The sequence below is a fragment of the Xiphophorus couchianus genome, chromosome 7 (genome assembly GCF_001444195.1).
Source record: "Xiphophorus couchianus chromosome 7, X_couchianus-1.0, whole genome shotgun sequence".
Classification (NCBI taxonomy): Eukaryota; Metazoa; Chordata; class Actinopteri; order Cyprinodontiformes; family Poeciliidae; genus Xiphophorus; species Xiphophorus couchianus.
This window is the reverse complement of record NC_040234.1, coordinates 14953105-14971929: the sequence shown is the minus strand read 5'-3', so window position 1 is coordinate 14971929 and position 18825 is coordinate 14953105. Positions and strand designations below refer to the sequence as shown.

The following is an 18825-nucleotide window of genomic DNA, read 5'->3' as shown; positions in this document are numbered from 1 at the left end:
ATGGTTAGATAAGGCCAAAAACATAAACTTATAGACTCCATGCAAAATGTTATGTGTGGCCGAAAATTAAAACAAACAGAAAATCAACCTAAACACATGATCCCCACAGTCAAACATGGCGATGGCAGCAGCAAAAACATGGGGATGCTTTGCTTTACCCTGAAAAGAGAAGGTGGTCAGAGTTGATGGGACAATGAATAGGGCTAAAAACAAGGAAGAAGACTTTGTAGATTGTAAAACACTTAAGACTGAGGCAGAGATTTACCTTCTAGCAGGACAGCAACTCTAAACATTTAGCCAGATCTGCAGTGGAATAATTTAGATCAAATAATATCAATATATTACACCAGCACAGTCAGTATTCAGTAAATCCAGTAAACCAAACATCTGTGACAAGAGTTGAAAATTGATGTTAACAGATGCTCTCCATCCAGCAGCATTGAACTTATGCTATTAAATTAAAGTTGAGCAGAATTTCAGTCTGTGCAAGTCTTATGGAAACGTAATGAAAATGGACGGTCAATGAAACACTTGAATTCAAATCACTTCTTTATTTTGAGACAAATCATAACAAATTTAATCTCAAATTGTGTAGTCAAATTCAGATAAAAATACAGCACACTTTGAGCACTACAATAAAAATCAGCTCGTCATAAAATACCAACTGAAAGTAAAAGTTGCATATTAAAGGAAATTGGTTTTAGATAATCTCGTGAATTGTGAAAACTTAAGAAAGATTTATTTTCAGTTTTAATAATAAACAGATATTTTTTTTTCTTGCTTATCTGGTCTGTTCCAAAATAGCTTAATACATAATTAAAGACCTCAGTAGAAGACATGACTAAACACCAACAAGATTTGCATTCTGTTTTCTGTTGCATTTGCTCTGGGCTGATTTGAAAGACTAATATGAATATGTATTAGAAATCTCCAAAAGCCCAGTAGTGCTGGTTGAATAGCTCCTCAAGTTCCATATCGTTAATGAAACAACCAGCCAAAACATTGAAATTAGCACCTTCAATTTGGACACAGAGGGCTGTTCTCTGGAAATGTAACTGAAGTGCCCTCAATTAAAAATGTGAAAGGCCTGTAATATCAAGCCAAGACATGTTGCTGCTGTGAAACATGTTCATGGTTTAAGTGTTAAGTGCAACACTCACCTGTTGTCAAAGAAAATGGAAACATATTTCTCTGTCTGCATGATTCTGTCCCCCCCCCACCCTGCAGTTTTCTTTGAAAGACAATAGACACAAGAAATAATAGATTCAATGCTTAATAAGTACTCATTTAGAGCTTGGTGGAATATTATCAGTCACCCAATGTTGAACCAGAGGAAACTGAATAACTAAAACTCTGTGTGAAAAGACTAGCTACAATAGACCAAACAGGGCTATTATTTAATATGCAAAGCCATTCTCCATGTTCTTTCTCTGCTTTACAGTTTTCAAAGGAGCATATTGGAAGAAATGCTGCTTTCCAGCGCTGAATGTTCAAGATCTTTTTATTAAATGTGTCTGTAAAGCTCTTAGCAGCAATGTATTTAGCTCTTACAGCCACGTCCTGTGTGTCATTATGTGCATTTATTATTTCCTGATGGCTCTCTGGCACCATCCTGTGTTTCAGTGGGAATAACAGATTCCACTAGAAATCTGTCAGTGCTGAAGGAGCAGTTTTCAGTAAATGGCTGAAATGACTGAAACTTCTGTGCGGCACTGATAATCTTGCTGAGGAAATGCAACACAGCTGGAATGCTTGTGTTGATTCTGAAGTGTCACAGTTCAGACTGAACAACAGTTTGATGTAGCATTATTGGAACGTAGCTTCAGTTTTTCTTTGTGTGATTTTTTAAAATGCAAAACACCCATGATAACCAACAAAATATTAAATTCTTTAAAAAGAAATATTCACATATTGATGTCAAATCTTATATTTTACTTCTAAATAAGAAAGTGACTACTTGAGTTTGAGCCTGTGTTCTTCATTGGTGTCCAGGTAGTTAAATTTTAAGATAGGCTGTCAAAACAAAATAAATGCAGAACTTCTGGTCTCTGTCTACTTTCTCTATAGAAACTTCACTCTGTCCTTTGTGTTTTCCTTGGATAACGCCCAGGGAAGTTAAACTGCGGTAAGTCCCATGATGTCTTTTTGGAGAGTCATGTTAGCATCTTGTGTTCTGCTCTTGAGGTGAAGATATTTGAATGGGCAGTGCCTTTATCTTGAACATTGTTGTGTCAGTTTTGTGTCATTGTTCAAAACTGAACATTGTTGTGTCAGTTTTTCTTTTCACACTGTTTGTTGTATCATAAATTATAAACTGTATTATACCTGAGAACAGCAGGATTTGACAAAGTGGCTAACAAACTGCATGCTCTTCATCATTTACCAGCAGAGACACAACTTAGGTTTGAAACCTCTATCTTGGAGAATCGTAAAACACCAAAAACTGTCAGTGAAATTCTGTAAGACAACTACTATATAGTCGAAAAGCTAAATATTTAAATATCTTCATATCTCAATTCCAACCTTTTTTTTTTCTTTTTGCTCTATGGTTCTTAAATTAGAAGTTATTAACTTCTCCTACAATGCCTCTTAAACATAGAGGACCGTGTGCAACATTTTGTCTGGCTGAACAATCAGTCATACAAGCAGTTCGGTGCCATGTCTAAATCAAAATCTAGACCAGTTTTATCAATAAAATGTTTCAACAAACATGAAATCGATAATATGATCCTTAAATGACACACGAATATGGAAAATTTTGCAAGCAGTAAGTAAAAATATTAAAAGTAAAAGTAAATGAATGAAAAAATAACTAACTGGAGTTAATTACATTTTCCCCAAATCAAAATAAAAATCTAAATAAATAAATTAAAAAAAATTAATTAAAAGATACAGTATATTGTTTTGCTAATACTCAAAAGACTGCTCACACCAACCCTATGACTGAATACGATCCAGGAGTTGGAGGATCAAAAGCTTTCGAGAAAAGTTTGAATCACCCACATTTGTGCCTTAAGGGAAGTAGGACTCAGATATCATCAGTAAATAACAGAGATTCCACATGACTCTCTTGTATTTTTTAATTTCCAAGAAAAAGAACATAAATAAAAACATTTATGTTTATATAATGTGGTTTGTACAATGATAGCTCTTACGTCATCCATTTTATACTCACAGCTTATTTGACATGTGATCATTATATAATTTTCGTATTTCTCCTATTACTCATTTATAATTTTCCAAACAGGCATAGGGAATTTTTTTTATTGTTTACTTTGTTCAGCAGACAGATGTTTGTTATTGTAGAAATGTAGACTTCCGCCATATTTTCCCTTCAAGGGAAATACCACGTTCTGCGTAATATAACAAAATCATCTCATTGTTTCCTTTTATCTACCACATTATCCTCTGATTAGATGCATCCGGAAAGTATTCACAGAGTTTCATTTATTCCACATTCTGCTATGTTTCAGCTGCATTTCAAATTGTATTAATCTCTTTCCTCAAAATATTTGTCTTTATATGGAATTTTCTGAATAGCCTCTTGTTAAACCTGGCCTTTCTGAGGTCATGCAACTGGGCATGTCAGATGCCCAGTTCCAGGAAACTGGGCATCTGACAAGCTATCATATAGGTGGTCATGTGCTCAGAGTCTGACTCCCAGCTCAAAGCCCACACCCCACCCTTCTGTTTTTGCTTTTTGTATTGGCTTGAGTTTGGTTTAGTGATTAAGTTCAAGCTTTATAAAGCCCATTTTTGTTGATTTTTTTTTTTGTGTTGTATAGACTGAAAAAAACAACAACAAATAAGTCTGGAAAACAATGAGTAAAGTATTAGGTTAAGTTTTCAATTTCAATTTTGAAAAGGTGAAACGCAAATAAATAAGAACTTCGAAGCATAATGTCATGTTCCGTGTTTTTCTGTGTGTTTATTTTGAGTTTCCTGTGTCTCTGAGTCTCCTTGTTGTCCTGTCTCCCCTTGATCATTCCCAGGTGTATCTCGTTTCTGTGTTTACCCTCTGTGTATTTAATGCCACCTGTGTGTCTGCGTCCTCGTCGGGTCCTTTCGTTTGTCTAAGCAGTTGTGTGAAGTGTGCTCTGTCTGTCTTTTGGTCCATTCGTGTAGCCTGTCGCTACCAGTGTTGAGCCTTAGCTTCCGCTCAGCTGTGCTGCCAGGTTTTTGGACTGTTCAGGAATATTGTCACCATTAAATCGTCATCATACATCTCATCTGGGTCTGCTGCGTTTCCCTCACCGCTTCCACCACCACCTCACACCAACTTATGACACATAACGAGCAACAAAAATATAACAAATTTCTGGATGAAATGTTCCTTCTCAGAACTCCAAAAATCCTGAGAGGTGGCATTGATCTGAAAACTGATTTTGTTTTATTGTTATTCTTGTGAATGACTCGACCGCAGAGAACCACAAAACATCATATTGTCTTCAGCTGCTACATAGTAGTATTTACAACATAATAGCCCCTTCAGACAGTTACTTGGTATCTTTCCAGATCATGCTGGAACTCACAGCCTGGCTGTCAGGTGATCATCACAAGACCAATGTCTTAATCCTCCCCAGCCCTACAAAAGCAAGAATGCACATTAGAGGCTTTCTTAATCTGCACGCAACTAGCTGCAGCACAACGTGATTTGGTTTTAAGTGCTATTTCCACAGATGTTAACTTTATCACTCCATCTAATTTGAAGATTCACAGCAGCAGACCGTGGTGGAGGGAGATTCCACACTCCTTGGGGGGGGCGATCAAATCGACTGCCTTACAGCGACCGCTTGATCTGCAAACTGATTTTTCACCACTCACTGGAAGAAACAAATAGGTGGAAAATGAGAATCGTGCTGGTTCTCGGCACTGTGTCTTTGCTGCTCTGCGTTAAACCTGCTGAAGCTCAGTTTCCTCGAGCTTGCTGCACAGTAGAGGGGATCCGGTCCAAGCGGTGCTGCCCTGCTCTGGGCTCAGATCCTGCCAACGTCTGCGGTTCTCTGTCAGGGAGAGGGAACTGCAGGGCTGTGCAAGTGGATTCCAAACCCTGGGGGGGACCGTACAGACTCAGAAATGTTGATGACAGAGAGAGGTGGCCCACCAAGTTCTTCAATCAGACTTGCAGGTGCAACGGTGAGTGAAAGAAATTTGTGTAAGCCATCATAAGCCCACCTTGAGTATCAAGTATTTCACAGTTGGCTTTCTGTGTTGCAGGTAACTTTGCTGGCTATAATTGTGGTCAGTGTAAGTTCGGCTGGACTGGTCCAAACTGTGACCAGAGAAAAACTCCTGTGGTGAGGAAGAACATCCACTCCCTTACCAGCGGGGAAATTCAGGACTTCCTGGATGTTCTGGATCTGGCTAAGAACACCATCCATCCAGACTACATGATTGCCACACAGCACTGGCTGGGTTTGCTGGGACCAAACGGGACTGAGCCACAGTTTGCCAACATTTCCATTTATGACTTCTTCGTCTGGCAGCATTACTACTCAGTCAGAGACACTCTCTTAGGTAAATCTATATTTATGTATTGTCTTTATCAGTGTATGTTTTATTACAAAAAGTAACCAAATTACACTTTATTGTAATGAGAATGAGGCATATTTGTATATTTACATATTATGGACCACCTACTGCGTATTACTGTTGACGTATTCAGGAGCTCAAAACTACTTCTGCTAAAAATATTTTGTTTTATATTTAAATACAAAATGAAAATCTAGAATAGATTGTACCATACCAACATCATATAAAAGAGAGATGTAAATACATTTTTAAAAACTGCTGCTGATAGAATAACAATCGCTATTATTAGTTATTTTCACTACTTTCTCCATCAGGAAACAATTTTTAGTGTGTGAAAATACACAAGTCTTTAACAGAGTTATGAAGATTAACTCATAAGGTAGACTTAATTTCAGGGGTATGCATTTATAAAAAAAAACAAGATGTAACTTTAGCAATTTTAGGAAAGCCCTGTGTTTAAATGTAATATCCAAAATGATCTTTTATTTGCCCAAATATTTTGCTGATTAATCAACAATATCTGTCTGTATCACATTATAATTGGATTTGAACTTGTTTGATTTGAAAAAGCTTTGACTGAATTGGATTCTGTTCAACCTTTTTGGCCTGATTGTCTTATGTAAGCTTGAGATCATGTTAGTTGTTAAATAATACTTTTCCTGCAGGTCCTGGTCGCCCCTTCAAAGCCATAGATTTCTCACACAAAGGTCCAGCATTCATTACCTGGCACAGGTACCACCTTCTGAGCTTGGAAAGAGAGCTTCAGGTAATGTTATCTAATTGTCAGTCAAGCATAAGTGCAACTTAGATTTTGTGTAAGTAGAAATAAATAAATACTTTATTATTGTTTTTTTCTGCAGAGACTGACAGGCAATGAGAACTTTGCAATTCCTTACTGGAACTTTGCCACAGGACAGAGTGAGTGTGATGTGTGTACAGACTCTCTGCTTGGAGGCAGGAACCCAGACAACCCTTTCCTCATCAGCAACCAGTCAAGATTCTCCAGATGGGGAGTGGTGTGCAACAGGTCAGCACAACTAACGATAGAATAATACTCTGCCTTGGAAAAGCTTTTGACATTTTGTCATGTTGCAGTTATCAACTTTAATGCATTTTATTTGAAATGTCAAGATCCAATGGGTGGAGACAAATCCTGGAAGATTTGATGACTTTTTGTGTTGAGTTGTGGCATTAATGTGATAGTCGCAGCCAACAGATGCATCATGGTTTCCAGATTTTAGACATCAATTAGACAGATATTTACACCTCTGGATATTTAAACATGTGGTGCTTTGTTTGAAAGCCAGACTATATAAGACACACATAGGCAAATATGTTTGGCCATTTTTTTTCTTCTCCGCTCCAGGGGGTCTTTTGTGGGCTCTAGTGTCCCTTATATGAAAGTAGGCTGACAGGAAAGGGGGAAGGAGAGGAGGGAAGACATGAGGCAAATATCATCGGGTCCGGGAGTCGAACCCACGATGGCTGCATCGAGGACTCAAGGCCTCCAAACGTGGGTCACGCTATCCCCTACGCCACCACAGCACGCCCATTGGCCATTTTTATTTGCAAAAGGGCTCAAAGTCAGTGTGGTTGGAAGGAAAGGATCAATATGCACCAGTTGCCACATTTTTACAATTGGATTTCAATTTGATTGGTCTATTTTAATACATAAATTTGCTCTGTTATAAAACACTCAGAGTTAGATTTAGAATCATTGTTTGACTGTAAACTGAAACTCAGCCCTTGTCTTAAGTATTTGCAACTTCTAACATGATTTCTCACAGGTATTTAGCTCTACCACCTTATTGCTATCTCTGGACAGCTTCTTTGATTTGAAAAAAAAAGCATCTCCCAGACAAACACTGGCATCACAAAGTTTCACTGTTATGGTTCTGTTTTCAGGTTGATGTTAGTTTTCCACCTCAAGCTTTTTGCATGAAAGTTAAAAAGATCAGTTTTACTCTCATCCAACCTTTATGCGAAATGCAAAAAAAAAAAAAAGAATAAATAAATGTGCATAAATATTTTTCCAAGGCACTGCAGCTCTTGCAGTTACAGTGAATGTGCATCCACTTCTTTCTTTAAAAAAGGCATTTTTTTTCTCCTTCTAGCTTGGATGATTATAACCGTCTGGTGACTCTTTGCAATGGCACGAATGAGGGTTTTATTCAGAGAGGGATGATAGGGAGAGCCAACATGTCTCTACCCACCATGAGTGACGTCAGAAGCTGTTTAGGAATCAGAGAGTTTGACAGTCCTCCATATTTCACCAACTCCTCCTTCAGCTTCAGGTAAAACTCAACAGTTTGTGTTATGAATATGATTTTGGCTATTAGGCCACAAAAAATGTAGGGTTTGGTAGTCATAGGTCATTGATTAGCTTGTTTTAAATGAACAGAAATGCACTTGAAGGGTACGAAAAGCCAGACGGAGAACTAGATGATACGGTCGACAACCTTCACAACCTTGTTCACTCTATGCTCAATGGAACCAGCTCTTTGTCCCACTCTGCAGCCAATGATCCCATCTTTCTGGTAGGAATTCAACGGTGCATAGTAAAATTTGAGTATACAGTTAGGTTCAAGCCAATTAACCACACTTTTATTGTCACTTCAAATTTAAAGGTGCTCCATTCTTTTACCGATGCCATTTTTGATGAATGGATGCGCAGGTTTGTTCCTTCCAACGCCACCTACCCGGATGAGATGGCTCCTATTGGTCACAACAGGGACTATAATATGGTTCCTTTTTTCCCTCCAATCACTAATGAAGAGATCTACGTCACATCGGATCAGCTGGGATACTCTTATGCTATTTCCCTCGATGGTGAGTGAATACTGAGCTAACAATAAAAAAATTTTTTTTATGATTACGTAACCTTTTTAATGCATACAGAACTCAAAAGTGCCACAATACAACCAATATGACTGTATAAAATTGTGCACGATTGTTTAAATAAAACTGAAAATATACACATAAAGAAATTAACAAATGGCTATTGAAATATTTTAGTACTTCAATTAATTAAGACCAGTTTATAAATGCTTAAATGATTAAAATAAATGGAATGATTAATTAGTTTAAATTCATTAGGAATGTTAAATAGAATGTATAATTATTTATTTATTATTTCTGTTTTACATTGAAGTGAATAAGTGGGATTTGCAGTGTTATAGTGTTATGAAAACTATAATAGTTTACAGTTAGATGTTGTCTTGTCTTTGTTACAGCACGAGTCGTCACATACTAACCCCACTGACGATACAAACCTTTGGATTTTCAGAGTATTTCTCCTTTCTTTCCACAGATGCAGATGAGGGAACTGTGTTTGTGCTGGGTTCCACTTTGGGAGGCGTCTTTGTCGGCCTACTGGTGCTTCTCCTTATCTTTGTGCTCTACCTGCGTCAGAGGAGAAACAGAGGCTTTGAACCACTGATAAGAGCCGATTTCACAAACAGGAAGTACACAGAGGAGGCCTAGCTGTCACCTGTTGTTCCAACATGCACCTCAGTGCTCAAACTTACCTCAGCGCAATGGAGCTGTCAGTCTGTGATGTTAGAAAATTACTGATCCTATGACTGAATAAAAAAACCCTCCTTTTAGATATTAAGACTAACCATAGAAGAGTTCTCTGAATCATGCAGTGCTTTGCAAAGGTATTCACATGTCTTGGACACCTTGAAATTGTGTCATTTTACTACCAAATATTTGAAAAGCTGTTCACTTTTTGATGGAATTAAAACCCCCAAAATTAAAACTTGTTGGTTAAACCCACAACAGTGTTTCACTGCCCTTCATGCTTTTTTTGAAAAAGCTAAGTAAGTTAAGCCAGTGTCATATATCAGTCTGTCAACAGTGGCTTTCTTCTTTTTCCATAAAGGCTAGATTTGTGAAGTGCACAGCTAATGGTTGTTATATCAACAGATACTAGCAATTGTTTTGCTGATGAGTTTCCATAGGCCTATTAGCAACTTCTCAGGAAATGTTTTCCTTACCCAGATTAGTCAGACGACCATGCCTTGGTAAGCTTGTAGCGCCAATCCATTAATTTTTAGATGATTAATTTATAAGAAAATCAGATATGTTAAAAGCTTGGGATATTATTTATTAACCTGCTTTTGAATGTCAGATATCTTTCTATTGTCCCATTTCACATTTCTATTTCCATTGTGTTTCTTGGGCTTCCTGATACAGTTTGTCTAGAAACCCTCAGTCCGCTAGAGATTTGTACCGAGTTGGGAACCGACTGCACTGGATTTTATTTAGGGGCACCAAATTTTCATTTGTAAAAATAAAACAATAAATCTGTCATCTTCATTCCATTCCACATTTCTGCATTATTTTTGTTGTGGGTCTGTCTTTAAATTCAGTAAAGTTTGTGATTTCAATGAAACAAGTAAAAAGGTTTCTGCAGTTTTGCAGGTCACAGTGTAGGAGTAAATTCTTAATCCTATTCTCAATCCTAGTAGTTTTTTTTATACCTTTCACAAAGTTATAACAAGGAGAAATCTGTTTTAAAAATGTTTAGAATTTATTCTCAATAGTAATAAAACAAATGCAATCATCTTCACGGTATGGTTGAAATACATTAAGGCATCTTCGCTCAACAAACTCTCTACCTCCAAGGTAAAAGTAAAAATAAATGTGACTTGTAAAGAATTGATGTAATTCAGCACTGGGTTAGCTGTTGTTTTTAACCTTTTATTGCAAAAATATTAAAAGTTCAATGATTTAAAAACAAAAATGGCATCCTGTGAGATCAATAGTCAGAATAAAGAATAACTTAAAAAAAACACATTGAGTATTTTTTCTGTATTGTTGTTCTTGCACTGTGGATGTAAATGAGTACTTCAAATAATATTGAAAAGCAAAAGTTTTTCTTGATACATTGTGAAGGGCATGACATAGGCTAATTCTGTGGATGTGTATGCTCAGTTGGCCTGCTGGTTATGAACCTGACGGGCTCTCAGAGAACAGGGAGCGCACATCCAGGCTGGTTTTGTCCGCGCCCCTCAGCGGTGCCAAGGTCTCTCACATTCTCTGTAAGTACGCTCTACTGAGGAGCTTCACTGAAGCATTCAGCCTTGTCCAGTCCCCACAGATTCTCATTTCACAGGTGACTGTGGTCGGCTTCAAGCCTGTCTGTGCTGCAGACATAACCATTCAAGCTTTCCAGATAAATTCAGGGAGTCATTCTTAGCATTCCCTGTCACCACTGTGTGATGTTTGCTCCCTGCCTCTCTTAATAACTCCCAGACATACAACAAGTATGGTAATATGTACTTATATATTCTTTTCAATTCTGTCATTTGAAGTTGACATTTTTAAATACTGCCTGGGATTAGAGTAGAGCAGTTACTCAATATGCAAAGAAGTAGCATGTTTTTGCGTTTTTCTAAATGTAGTTCCAGTAGGTATGAAACATCTGATGATAGTTGGTAAATACGTGTAATATATTCTGAGGATGCAGCACTACAACATGATACAGTCAGTTAATTTAAATTCATGTAAAGTTCACAGCAGCACAAGAATATAGGTTTGCTCTTGTAGACCAACCGAATAATTTTTATTTGCATATAATTTCATTGTAATTCAAATGGAAAATGTTAGTGGGAAACTTAATTTGAGATGCCCAATAGGAATCTCCTAACTTGATTGTCTTCAGAGCCACAGGTGTGAAAGATTTTTCTGTATCTGGTTAGAGATTAGTAACCTGAAGTAGATAACTCTCTTAGTGTTTTGTTAAAAACATTACATTTGACCTCCTAATAAGTGCTAAGACAAAAGTACATATGTGCCATCATCTATTACCTTGATGATTTGATCAAGGTACCTTAATAGATGATCTAATACCCAACAATATCAGGTAATGTTATTAGGTAACATTACCTAATGTTATTAGGTAACATTACCTAATATTGAAAAAGTTCAATATTAGGTAATGTTTAATGGGTTTAATTTTGTATTTAATGGCTGTGTTAAATAGATAATGTTTTTTACAGTAAAGATCGGTCCATAGTCCATTGAAATGACTTTTTGTTTCAGTGTTATCCGCACTTGACTTTGTTCAAAATAGTGTTTACATAAGTGGCGTTAGCTTTTTCAAACAACTGACTTGAACAAAGCTGTTTCTCAGTTCAGAAGCATGAATTGCTCCCTTGTGATATCCTGAAACGTATCACAGGGATCACTGGTTTGCTTTAGGCTTTTGTCTCTAGCACATTTATCTGTCTTTATGCTCAGACATTATTGAAAATGCACACACAAACATACCTAATATTATAAGCTGACGGTCTAAATCAAGACTATTTAAAAGAAGTAGATTATGTTGAGTTGTTTCTTTACTCCAGTTCTATCAGTATTGTGTCAAAAAATTCATGTTAAGGTTTTTCTATGTACAAAAAACAAGCCTAAGACTGAAGCAACACTTAAATGGATTCTGTCACATCTACCAGCTATATAAGGATAACCAGTATAACAGTGAGGATAATTCACATGAGTGAAGGGTTTTCTAGTTCGAGTACTGAAGCAGAATCAACATTTTCTGCTCATGTTGATCTCTTACAATTCAAGCAGGGAATTCTGTGCATGAGAAGAGGTTTATTGATAGTTTGGTCAAACAAAAAAAAATGTTTTATGTGAGCAGAGAGACTCACCTGGCAAATGCTAGGCTGCAAAATAATCAAAGTGCTAATTAATGTTGAGAATTGTAAATTGAAATTTTATGTGGTGTGACTGTACACAAAAATATTAAAACAGTGAATTTTGAATATGAACCAAATCTGTTTTAACCTGTGTGAATTGAAAGTACAACTAATTCTTGTGAAAAGTGAACTTGCATAACAATGGTTTGAATGGAAAAACACTAAAATCTATTCTGTTTCAAAGTTTGTTTAGTATAGAAATATCATTGTTATGGACCACAGACGGCAAAAGTCTTCATAATAAATAGCTACAGACCAAGGAGAATAATCATCTCCTGCATATCTTAGGTCATTTAACAGCTTTTGAATTTCTTATCTTTCATCAATGTTAAGACACTAAGAGAGTTATCTATTAAAGGTAAATTACTGATGGGCCATTTCCTCTCAATTGAACTCAGCTTAAAAAATCCACAAAAGACCCTTATGGTTGTAATAGAAAATTAATAATTAGCCACTGTAGCTACCTACCTGTTCCATTATTGATGAAATTAAATTATGACAGTATTTATCCCTTTAAACTAGAAGTAAATATTTTAAACTATACTGAACGACCACATCTTAAACAAAATGTTACCATAGCTGTTTAGCCATAGAGCTACATAACAGTAAATTAGTGGCATATTCTCTGCAGATAAAACAGAAAAAAAACCCTCTTAGAAATGATTTTAGGTTCTAAGCTAAGTTAAGAAACTGGCAAGATATGAGCATATTTTGCAGATTATGGAGTTGGTGCAAGGCAAAGTAAATAAAATGTTAATCCTAACCCTTCAAGTCAGCTGTAGCACAAGGCCACTGCTGAACAGATTTTGTGAGTATTTGTAGGTTTTTGCAGATTGTGTTTAAAACAATATATGCATCTACAGCCCCAAAATGATTGAAACTGTATGAAAGATCTCAATTTGCATTCACAAAAAGGAAATTGAAAAGAATTGTTTTTCCTTCACAAATCAATAAATGGCATAATGTTATATTTAATCAAATTCTAACCAAAGCGGACATGGTTCCTGAATCCTCTTGCACTTAGATGTACATCACCTCTTTAAAATATATTATCAAACATTTATTAAGCTTATTGTACCTTTTTAAGGTGCATAATTTAACCACATCTCTTTTTACATTTTCTTCAGACAAAAAAATTCAATAAAAAAAACTCAAAGTGCATACTATATTTTTTTTCCAATTGGAAATCTATGTTTATATTTGCCATATGTGAAAGAAATGTAAAGATTTATTTATTTTTTTTAAATCTCTGAAGCAGAGTTTGTTGGATCCACATCAGTTTTAGAAACTGAAATGATTTCATGAAATATAAAGTCTAGGGATGGAACTGCATGATTTTTGGAAAAGTGGAAAATCATGATGTGGATGACTACTCTCTTTCTCAGAGCAGAATCCTGCAGCATCAACGCTGGTAGGCTGAATGCTCTTTGCTTGACTGTAGCTCCAATGTGCTTGAATACAAAAACTGCCAGAGAGGAGAAAAAAGGGGACAAAAACCCTGCAGTCCATATCTAGCTTGTTGCTCCATCATTATCTCCATTGTCGGTGCAGAGTTAGAGCTAGCAGAGCCAGCACGGTTGGCAGTGCTATGGACGGTGCATGGTGGGGGGCAGAATCCTCCATAGGCCCGCTCCGGTCGGCTCTCACCACTGGGGCTTCAGTGGCAGCGCTGTACATGTCTGTGGTGCAGCCCTCTGTGCAGCCGCTTCCGCTGCCTGAGCCGCTGCCTTCATCACCTGAATTACAAGAGCAGAGCAAAAAAAACCAAAACGTAAGAGTTCATCATTGGTAATTCAGAATCAAGGCTGACCTTTGATTTTCTGAGAATAGGTCATATTCCTTATAGATGGAATATTGTACCCTCTTACAAGTTTGTTAAAACATATTTTGTACAGAAACTCCTTTACGTAAAGTTTGCTTTAACATTTCCAGGGCAGTAAGCAGTAGATTTCGTGTTTTAAGTAAATAATGATATTATCCTAGCCAGCTACATGGGGGCACTCAAGCTTTGTGTTTTCACATTTAATTTCTTTACCATCATCCCAAGATGATCAAATGACCATTAAGTTCATTAAGACCACATACATAGTAACCAAACAGCAAAATAACATTTTAAATCCTTATGCAGAAGCACACTTTTCACATTTTGCACATTTCTTCCCAGGGAATTGCAAGACATGACAGATATGCATCCGTAGCAATACACATACTTTAAATGTGAAGAAGGACTTCCTGATTAAAAAATACTTGCAATGTCTTTGAATGTGTTCTCATGTAAGAAGTGTTTTTCAATGTTCAAGCAAACAATAAAGATGAAAAAAAACTATGACAGCTGCCTAAAGCAAAGCAGAAAAAGCATTCTGATTCATTCGCCTGCATTACAAAAATGGCTAACAGCTTACTTGTGTCCTGAAAGTAGATGTCATTGCCATTGTATGCATTTCTCAGCTTGTTGGTCATCACCCTTAGAGCCATGATCTGCTGACGGATGAAGGTGTCGGGTCGTGTGATGTCGACGCCCACCTCAGGGTTATTCATCTGGTTGGTAAGGCCATCCTTTTGGACTTCAGGAAAGTATCTATATTAAAAAAACAAAACAAATTCAATTAGCCAGGGGTACATTTTAGAAAGGCACTCTTTATGCAAAGACATAATTCAGAAATAATTATCGTCACAGGCTTTAGGAAAATAAGCAGCACCAAACAAGTGCTTGGAGGGTAGACTAATTCCACCCATAATTGAAATATGTCTAATTTTCATAAAGCGATTGGAAATTGGCTCTTTAGGTTTACAGCAATGTTTGTAAAATGGGAATTTGACACCATAATGTCAGTTAATACACTGACACACTTGTGAGGTATTTCTTCGGGGAAAAGTATGTCAGCTGCCTGCTCTCCTGTTGGATAAATAGGTTGCGGGTCGCCGTGTGACAGAATTCCACAAATCAGGTGACACAACAACGTTTGTTTTCCCATAAGCGCTGATCATTCTAGCTAACATATACCCCTGAAATGTCACTGAATTTGAAAAGGTAATGTTTTTGTTTGTTTTTTGACTCAAGGATGACAAAAAATAAAGAATGATATCCTACATTACGAGCCTTGCAAACGTGTACATATCGCTTGAGTATTTTCACATTTTGTCATTTTAAATACCGTTTTATGCATTTGTAGTTCATTTTATGTGATACACCAACACAAAACAGTGTATAATTATTAGGTGGAAGAAAACACAGAAAATCACATTGAAAATTTGTGTGGGATGCCTTCATATTGAGTTTTATTTACTATGACACCAGTAAAAAAAATCTAGTGCAAGCAATTGAGTTTTCAATCAGCTGAAAACTGCAGACATACCAAGAAATTGGTAGGTCAGGTACTCCAAAAATCTGACCTTTATGAAAGAGCATTAAGATAAATGTTGTTGGGGGGGGAAAAAAGCCATAAGAAGCACTATTTACAGCGTATATGCAGGGGACGTTGCTAACATTTGGAAGAGGGTGCTCTGCTCAAATCAGGCCGAAACTGAACTTTTGCTCTTTAATGCAAAAAAGCTAACATTGCACATTACTCTGGACACGCTATCCACACAGTGAAATAAAGTGTGGGCGATGTTTTTATTCATCAAGGACAAGAAAAGTGGTCAGAGTTGATAGGAAGATGCTGAGTAAAAATTACAATCTGAGCTTGAACTATTTTACTATTTTAATCTGAGCTTGAACTACAAACAAGAAAAAGCAAGATGTGCATAGCTGATTCTGATTCTCTAATCTTTAATCCCTGGAATAATTGGAGGAAAATGTGCACATTTGCAGAGCTTAACACAAACATGGGTCACACAGATTTTTATATGTAAATGATTCTCCAAACATTCGGTTTGGTCTAACAATCAATGACATTGACAAACATGATAAAACATATTGAGGTTTGTAGTTTATAATGCCTGAACAAGTAAATAATGCTCAGTAAAGATTTTGCAACTCAGAAAATAAAAGTCTGTGGGCAGTGGAAGTTTTTTTTTCAAGTAAAGAAATCAGATTAAGAGCTAACACCGAGCTGGCACAGCCTAATTAAGAACAAAGAGAAATTGATTCTCTAAAAAACAATATATTTCATACAACTCAATACATATTAAAGGAAAACCGTAACAATAAAAATGACACATCCTTTTTTTAATTAAACAGCTCTAAATGAAAAAATGCCCAGCTCCTCCACAGTGCACTGAAATGAAAAAAGCTTTCCTCTTAATTCTAGGATCAGACTACTTAACGTCAGGCACGCTGAAAAGACTTTGGACTTCTAAGTAACCTTTTGTGTTAGTCTGCATTAAGCTCCAGGGCTGCAGTCTCCTTACCTGCCCTTGGTGTGTCCATTCCAGCAGTCCTCATCACTGACGTTTCCGGCAGTCACTCTGTCCTCTACACACATTGCCTCGGGCAGGCTCGACCAGAACTTCTTGGACAATTTCAGTTTCTCTTTTATGTCGACAACCTAAACAAAGACAGGGGCTGTTAGGCAAGACATAAAAGGACAACTGTGTTTCAGTAAAGCTTTTAAAACACATGAAAAAGCTTTGGTTTTATGTATTTAAAATCTCTTTTTTATTCTTAAACATTGTTTATTAATGTTAATTCACAGACTTGTATTCAAAGTAGTGTCTGACATGAGATCAATCTGATACTAGAAAAAAAAACATGAATATTTGTTCTTAAAGTATAAATAGAAATGGTAAATCGACAGAATTTACTTTTCTAGTTATACACACCACTTGAAGCACTCACTACCACCAACACATTCATACATTCATTGCAAAGATTTGCAGGCAACTTGAGATTAAGTGTCTTTCCCAGGGACACGTTGACATTTGACCCGAGGAAGCTGGAGCTGGACCTTCAGATTACAAGGTAAGTAAAGAAAAATATCACAGCCTTGTCAAACAGATTGTTGCAGGACTGGGGTTAGACCACTGCGAAATGCTACTATTACTTACAGTTATAAAAAATATACTGGTAAAATGATAAAAATATATATATTGATAATATATAATTTTGAATTTGAATAATTTTGGTCTTAACCAAAGGTAATCACATTTACTGTATAAGTCAGACATGTACTAGCTATATCGCTAACTATCCATGCATAAGTTAATCAGTTGATACAGAAATATATGTGCATTTTCATTTAAGCTGCATATCAGTGATATGAGTGATGAGTTTTTTTATACAGTAGGTGTAGACATGTACAGTTTAAAAGTGTATATAGCGAGTTAGATGGGGTAAAAATTCACTTCCTCCAATTCCTTTTCAAACAGGAAAAAGCTGGATTTATTACTTGTATAATCTACGTTTTCACTTTATGGTGTTTGACATAATTTCTTTGTCAAAAATTTAATTTTATACTTGTTTTATTTTCATTTAAATTTGTTACTTGCTCATTTGAAATAACGATTTTATTCATTCATTCATTCACCTTCAATATTTGATATGAAAAGCCTTTCCAACTCTTTCCAGGGTAAATGTCTGGGATTCAACTCCAAGACATGAAACCTCTTAGACTGCTTGAGTTTAACTTTTGCTTCTGTTAACTGTTAAATATTTGCATAATAAAAAGTAAGACCATGCAGGCTTGCAGCAATAATTTCAGCTCGAATGTCAGACCTAAATGGTCCCTTTGCATCCCAGCCATGTGACACAGTCAGATATCGTTCCCTGACTTAAGCTTGTTGAACTCAAATCTTTCATCAAACACACAGAATTTGACATATTTCACTGCAGCTGAAGGAAAGCGTGATAGCAGCAGGTTGGCCCCATTATCTTTTTCCGTCTGACTTGCTGTTGGCTTACGTGAAATTGTGGTGAACCTGAGCAGAACATGAAAGGTGCTGCACTGACTGTGTGACGCCGCTGTAGGCCCCAACTCTGCTTTTGATGTGTTAATCCTGTCACACTGATGCCAAAGCACTTCAGCGGCTCTGATACTGCCCAGAGGGGTCAAGGCTGCACTCAATACAAGAGTTTTGACTGGCAATGTTTGACTAAACCTCACACATTAAGTTTAGTTTCACAAATAAGAGAGATTCACAGCTTCACCATGGCATCTGTCGAGGTGGGTGAAAAGTGTGAATTTAATTGGGAGTGACTCCCATTTTAGCAATGCAAATATTTGATTAGCACATCTGTTAGGCGCAGTTGCAGAAAATAAACAGTTTACTTCTTACAATTATTTACGCACAGAGGGGGAGATGAGTTTTGTCTGAAGTACAGACGTAAAAAAAGATGTGTTTAATTGTAGATTCATTATGCAAAATGAATAAACTGCATTCTTTCAACCAGCTGGAATAATCTAACTGTTTTAGAGGCTGCATTTCAAGGGAATCCAATAGGATTAATATAAACATTTAGGATTAAGTTAGAGTATCAAAAATGTTAGATTATTGAAAAAAATAAGAGGAGGCGTGAAATAAATATGACACTGGGAAAGGTCTGCCTTTTCTGTCATTGCAGAATGAATCCATAGCATCAATGCAATGAGCATGTATACTGATGCAATACACTCAAATAAACACTAGATGGCAGTGTGCTGCTAGT

The 18825-nt window shown here is 36.6% G+C and overlaps 2 protein-coding genes across 3 annotated transcripts in view; one reads left to right on the top strand and one right to left on the bottom strand.

The window, feature by feature from the left end:
• The first annotated feature begins 4614 nt into the window (after positions 1–4614).
• dct (dopachrome tautomerase) lies at positions 4615–9813 on the top strand. The gene is made up of 8 exons (XM_028023424.1): positions 4615–5136; positions 5218–5517; positions 6198–6298; positions 6393–6559; positions 7647–7826; positions 7934–8069; positions 8160–8361; positions 8843–9813. Exons 1-8 carry the CDS (start codon positions 4848–4850, stop codon positions 9013–9015), a joined length of 1548 nt encoding a protein of 515 aa, XP_027879225.1. The 5' UTR covers positions 4615–4847; the 3' UTR covers positions 9016–9813.
• Positions 9814–10043: 230 nt separating this feature from the next.
• Positions 10044–18825, bottom strand: part of LOC114148266 (glypican-6-like) — a 107724-nt gene continuing 98942 nt past the window's right edge. For both annotated transcript variants that reach the window (XM_028023423.1, XM_028023422.1), the window contains 3 exons: positions 16593–16729; positions 14642–14817; positions 10044–13975 (listed from right to left, as the gene is read on the bottom strand). In XM_028023423.1, coding sequence (XP_027879224.1) covers positions 13770–13975; positions 14642–14817; positions 16593–16729 — 519 coding nt within the window. In that variant the 3' untranslated portion in view covers positions 10044–13769. The remainder of the gene's footprint in view (positions 13976–14641; positions 14818–16592; positions 16730–18825) is intronic.

Excerpts from the sequence above, each read along its gene's own strand:
- dct (XM_028023424.1), top strand. The coding sequence starts at position 4,848 with ATGAGAATCGTGCTGGTTCTCGGCACTGTGTCTTTGCTGCTCTGCGTT. Across the intron at positions 6,299-6,392 it reads GCTTGGAAAGAGAGCTTCAG|AGACTGACAGGCAATGAGAA; the intron begins GTAATGTTATCT and ends TTTTTTCTGCAG. Across the intron at positions 6,560-7,646 it reads TGGGGAGTGGTGTGCAACAG|CTTGGATGATTATAACCGTC; the intron begins GTCAGCACAACT and ends TTCTCCTTCTAG.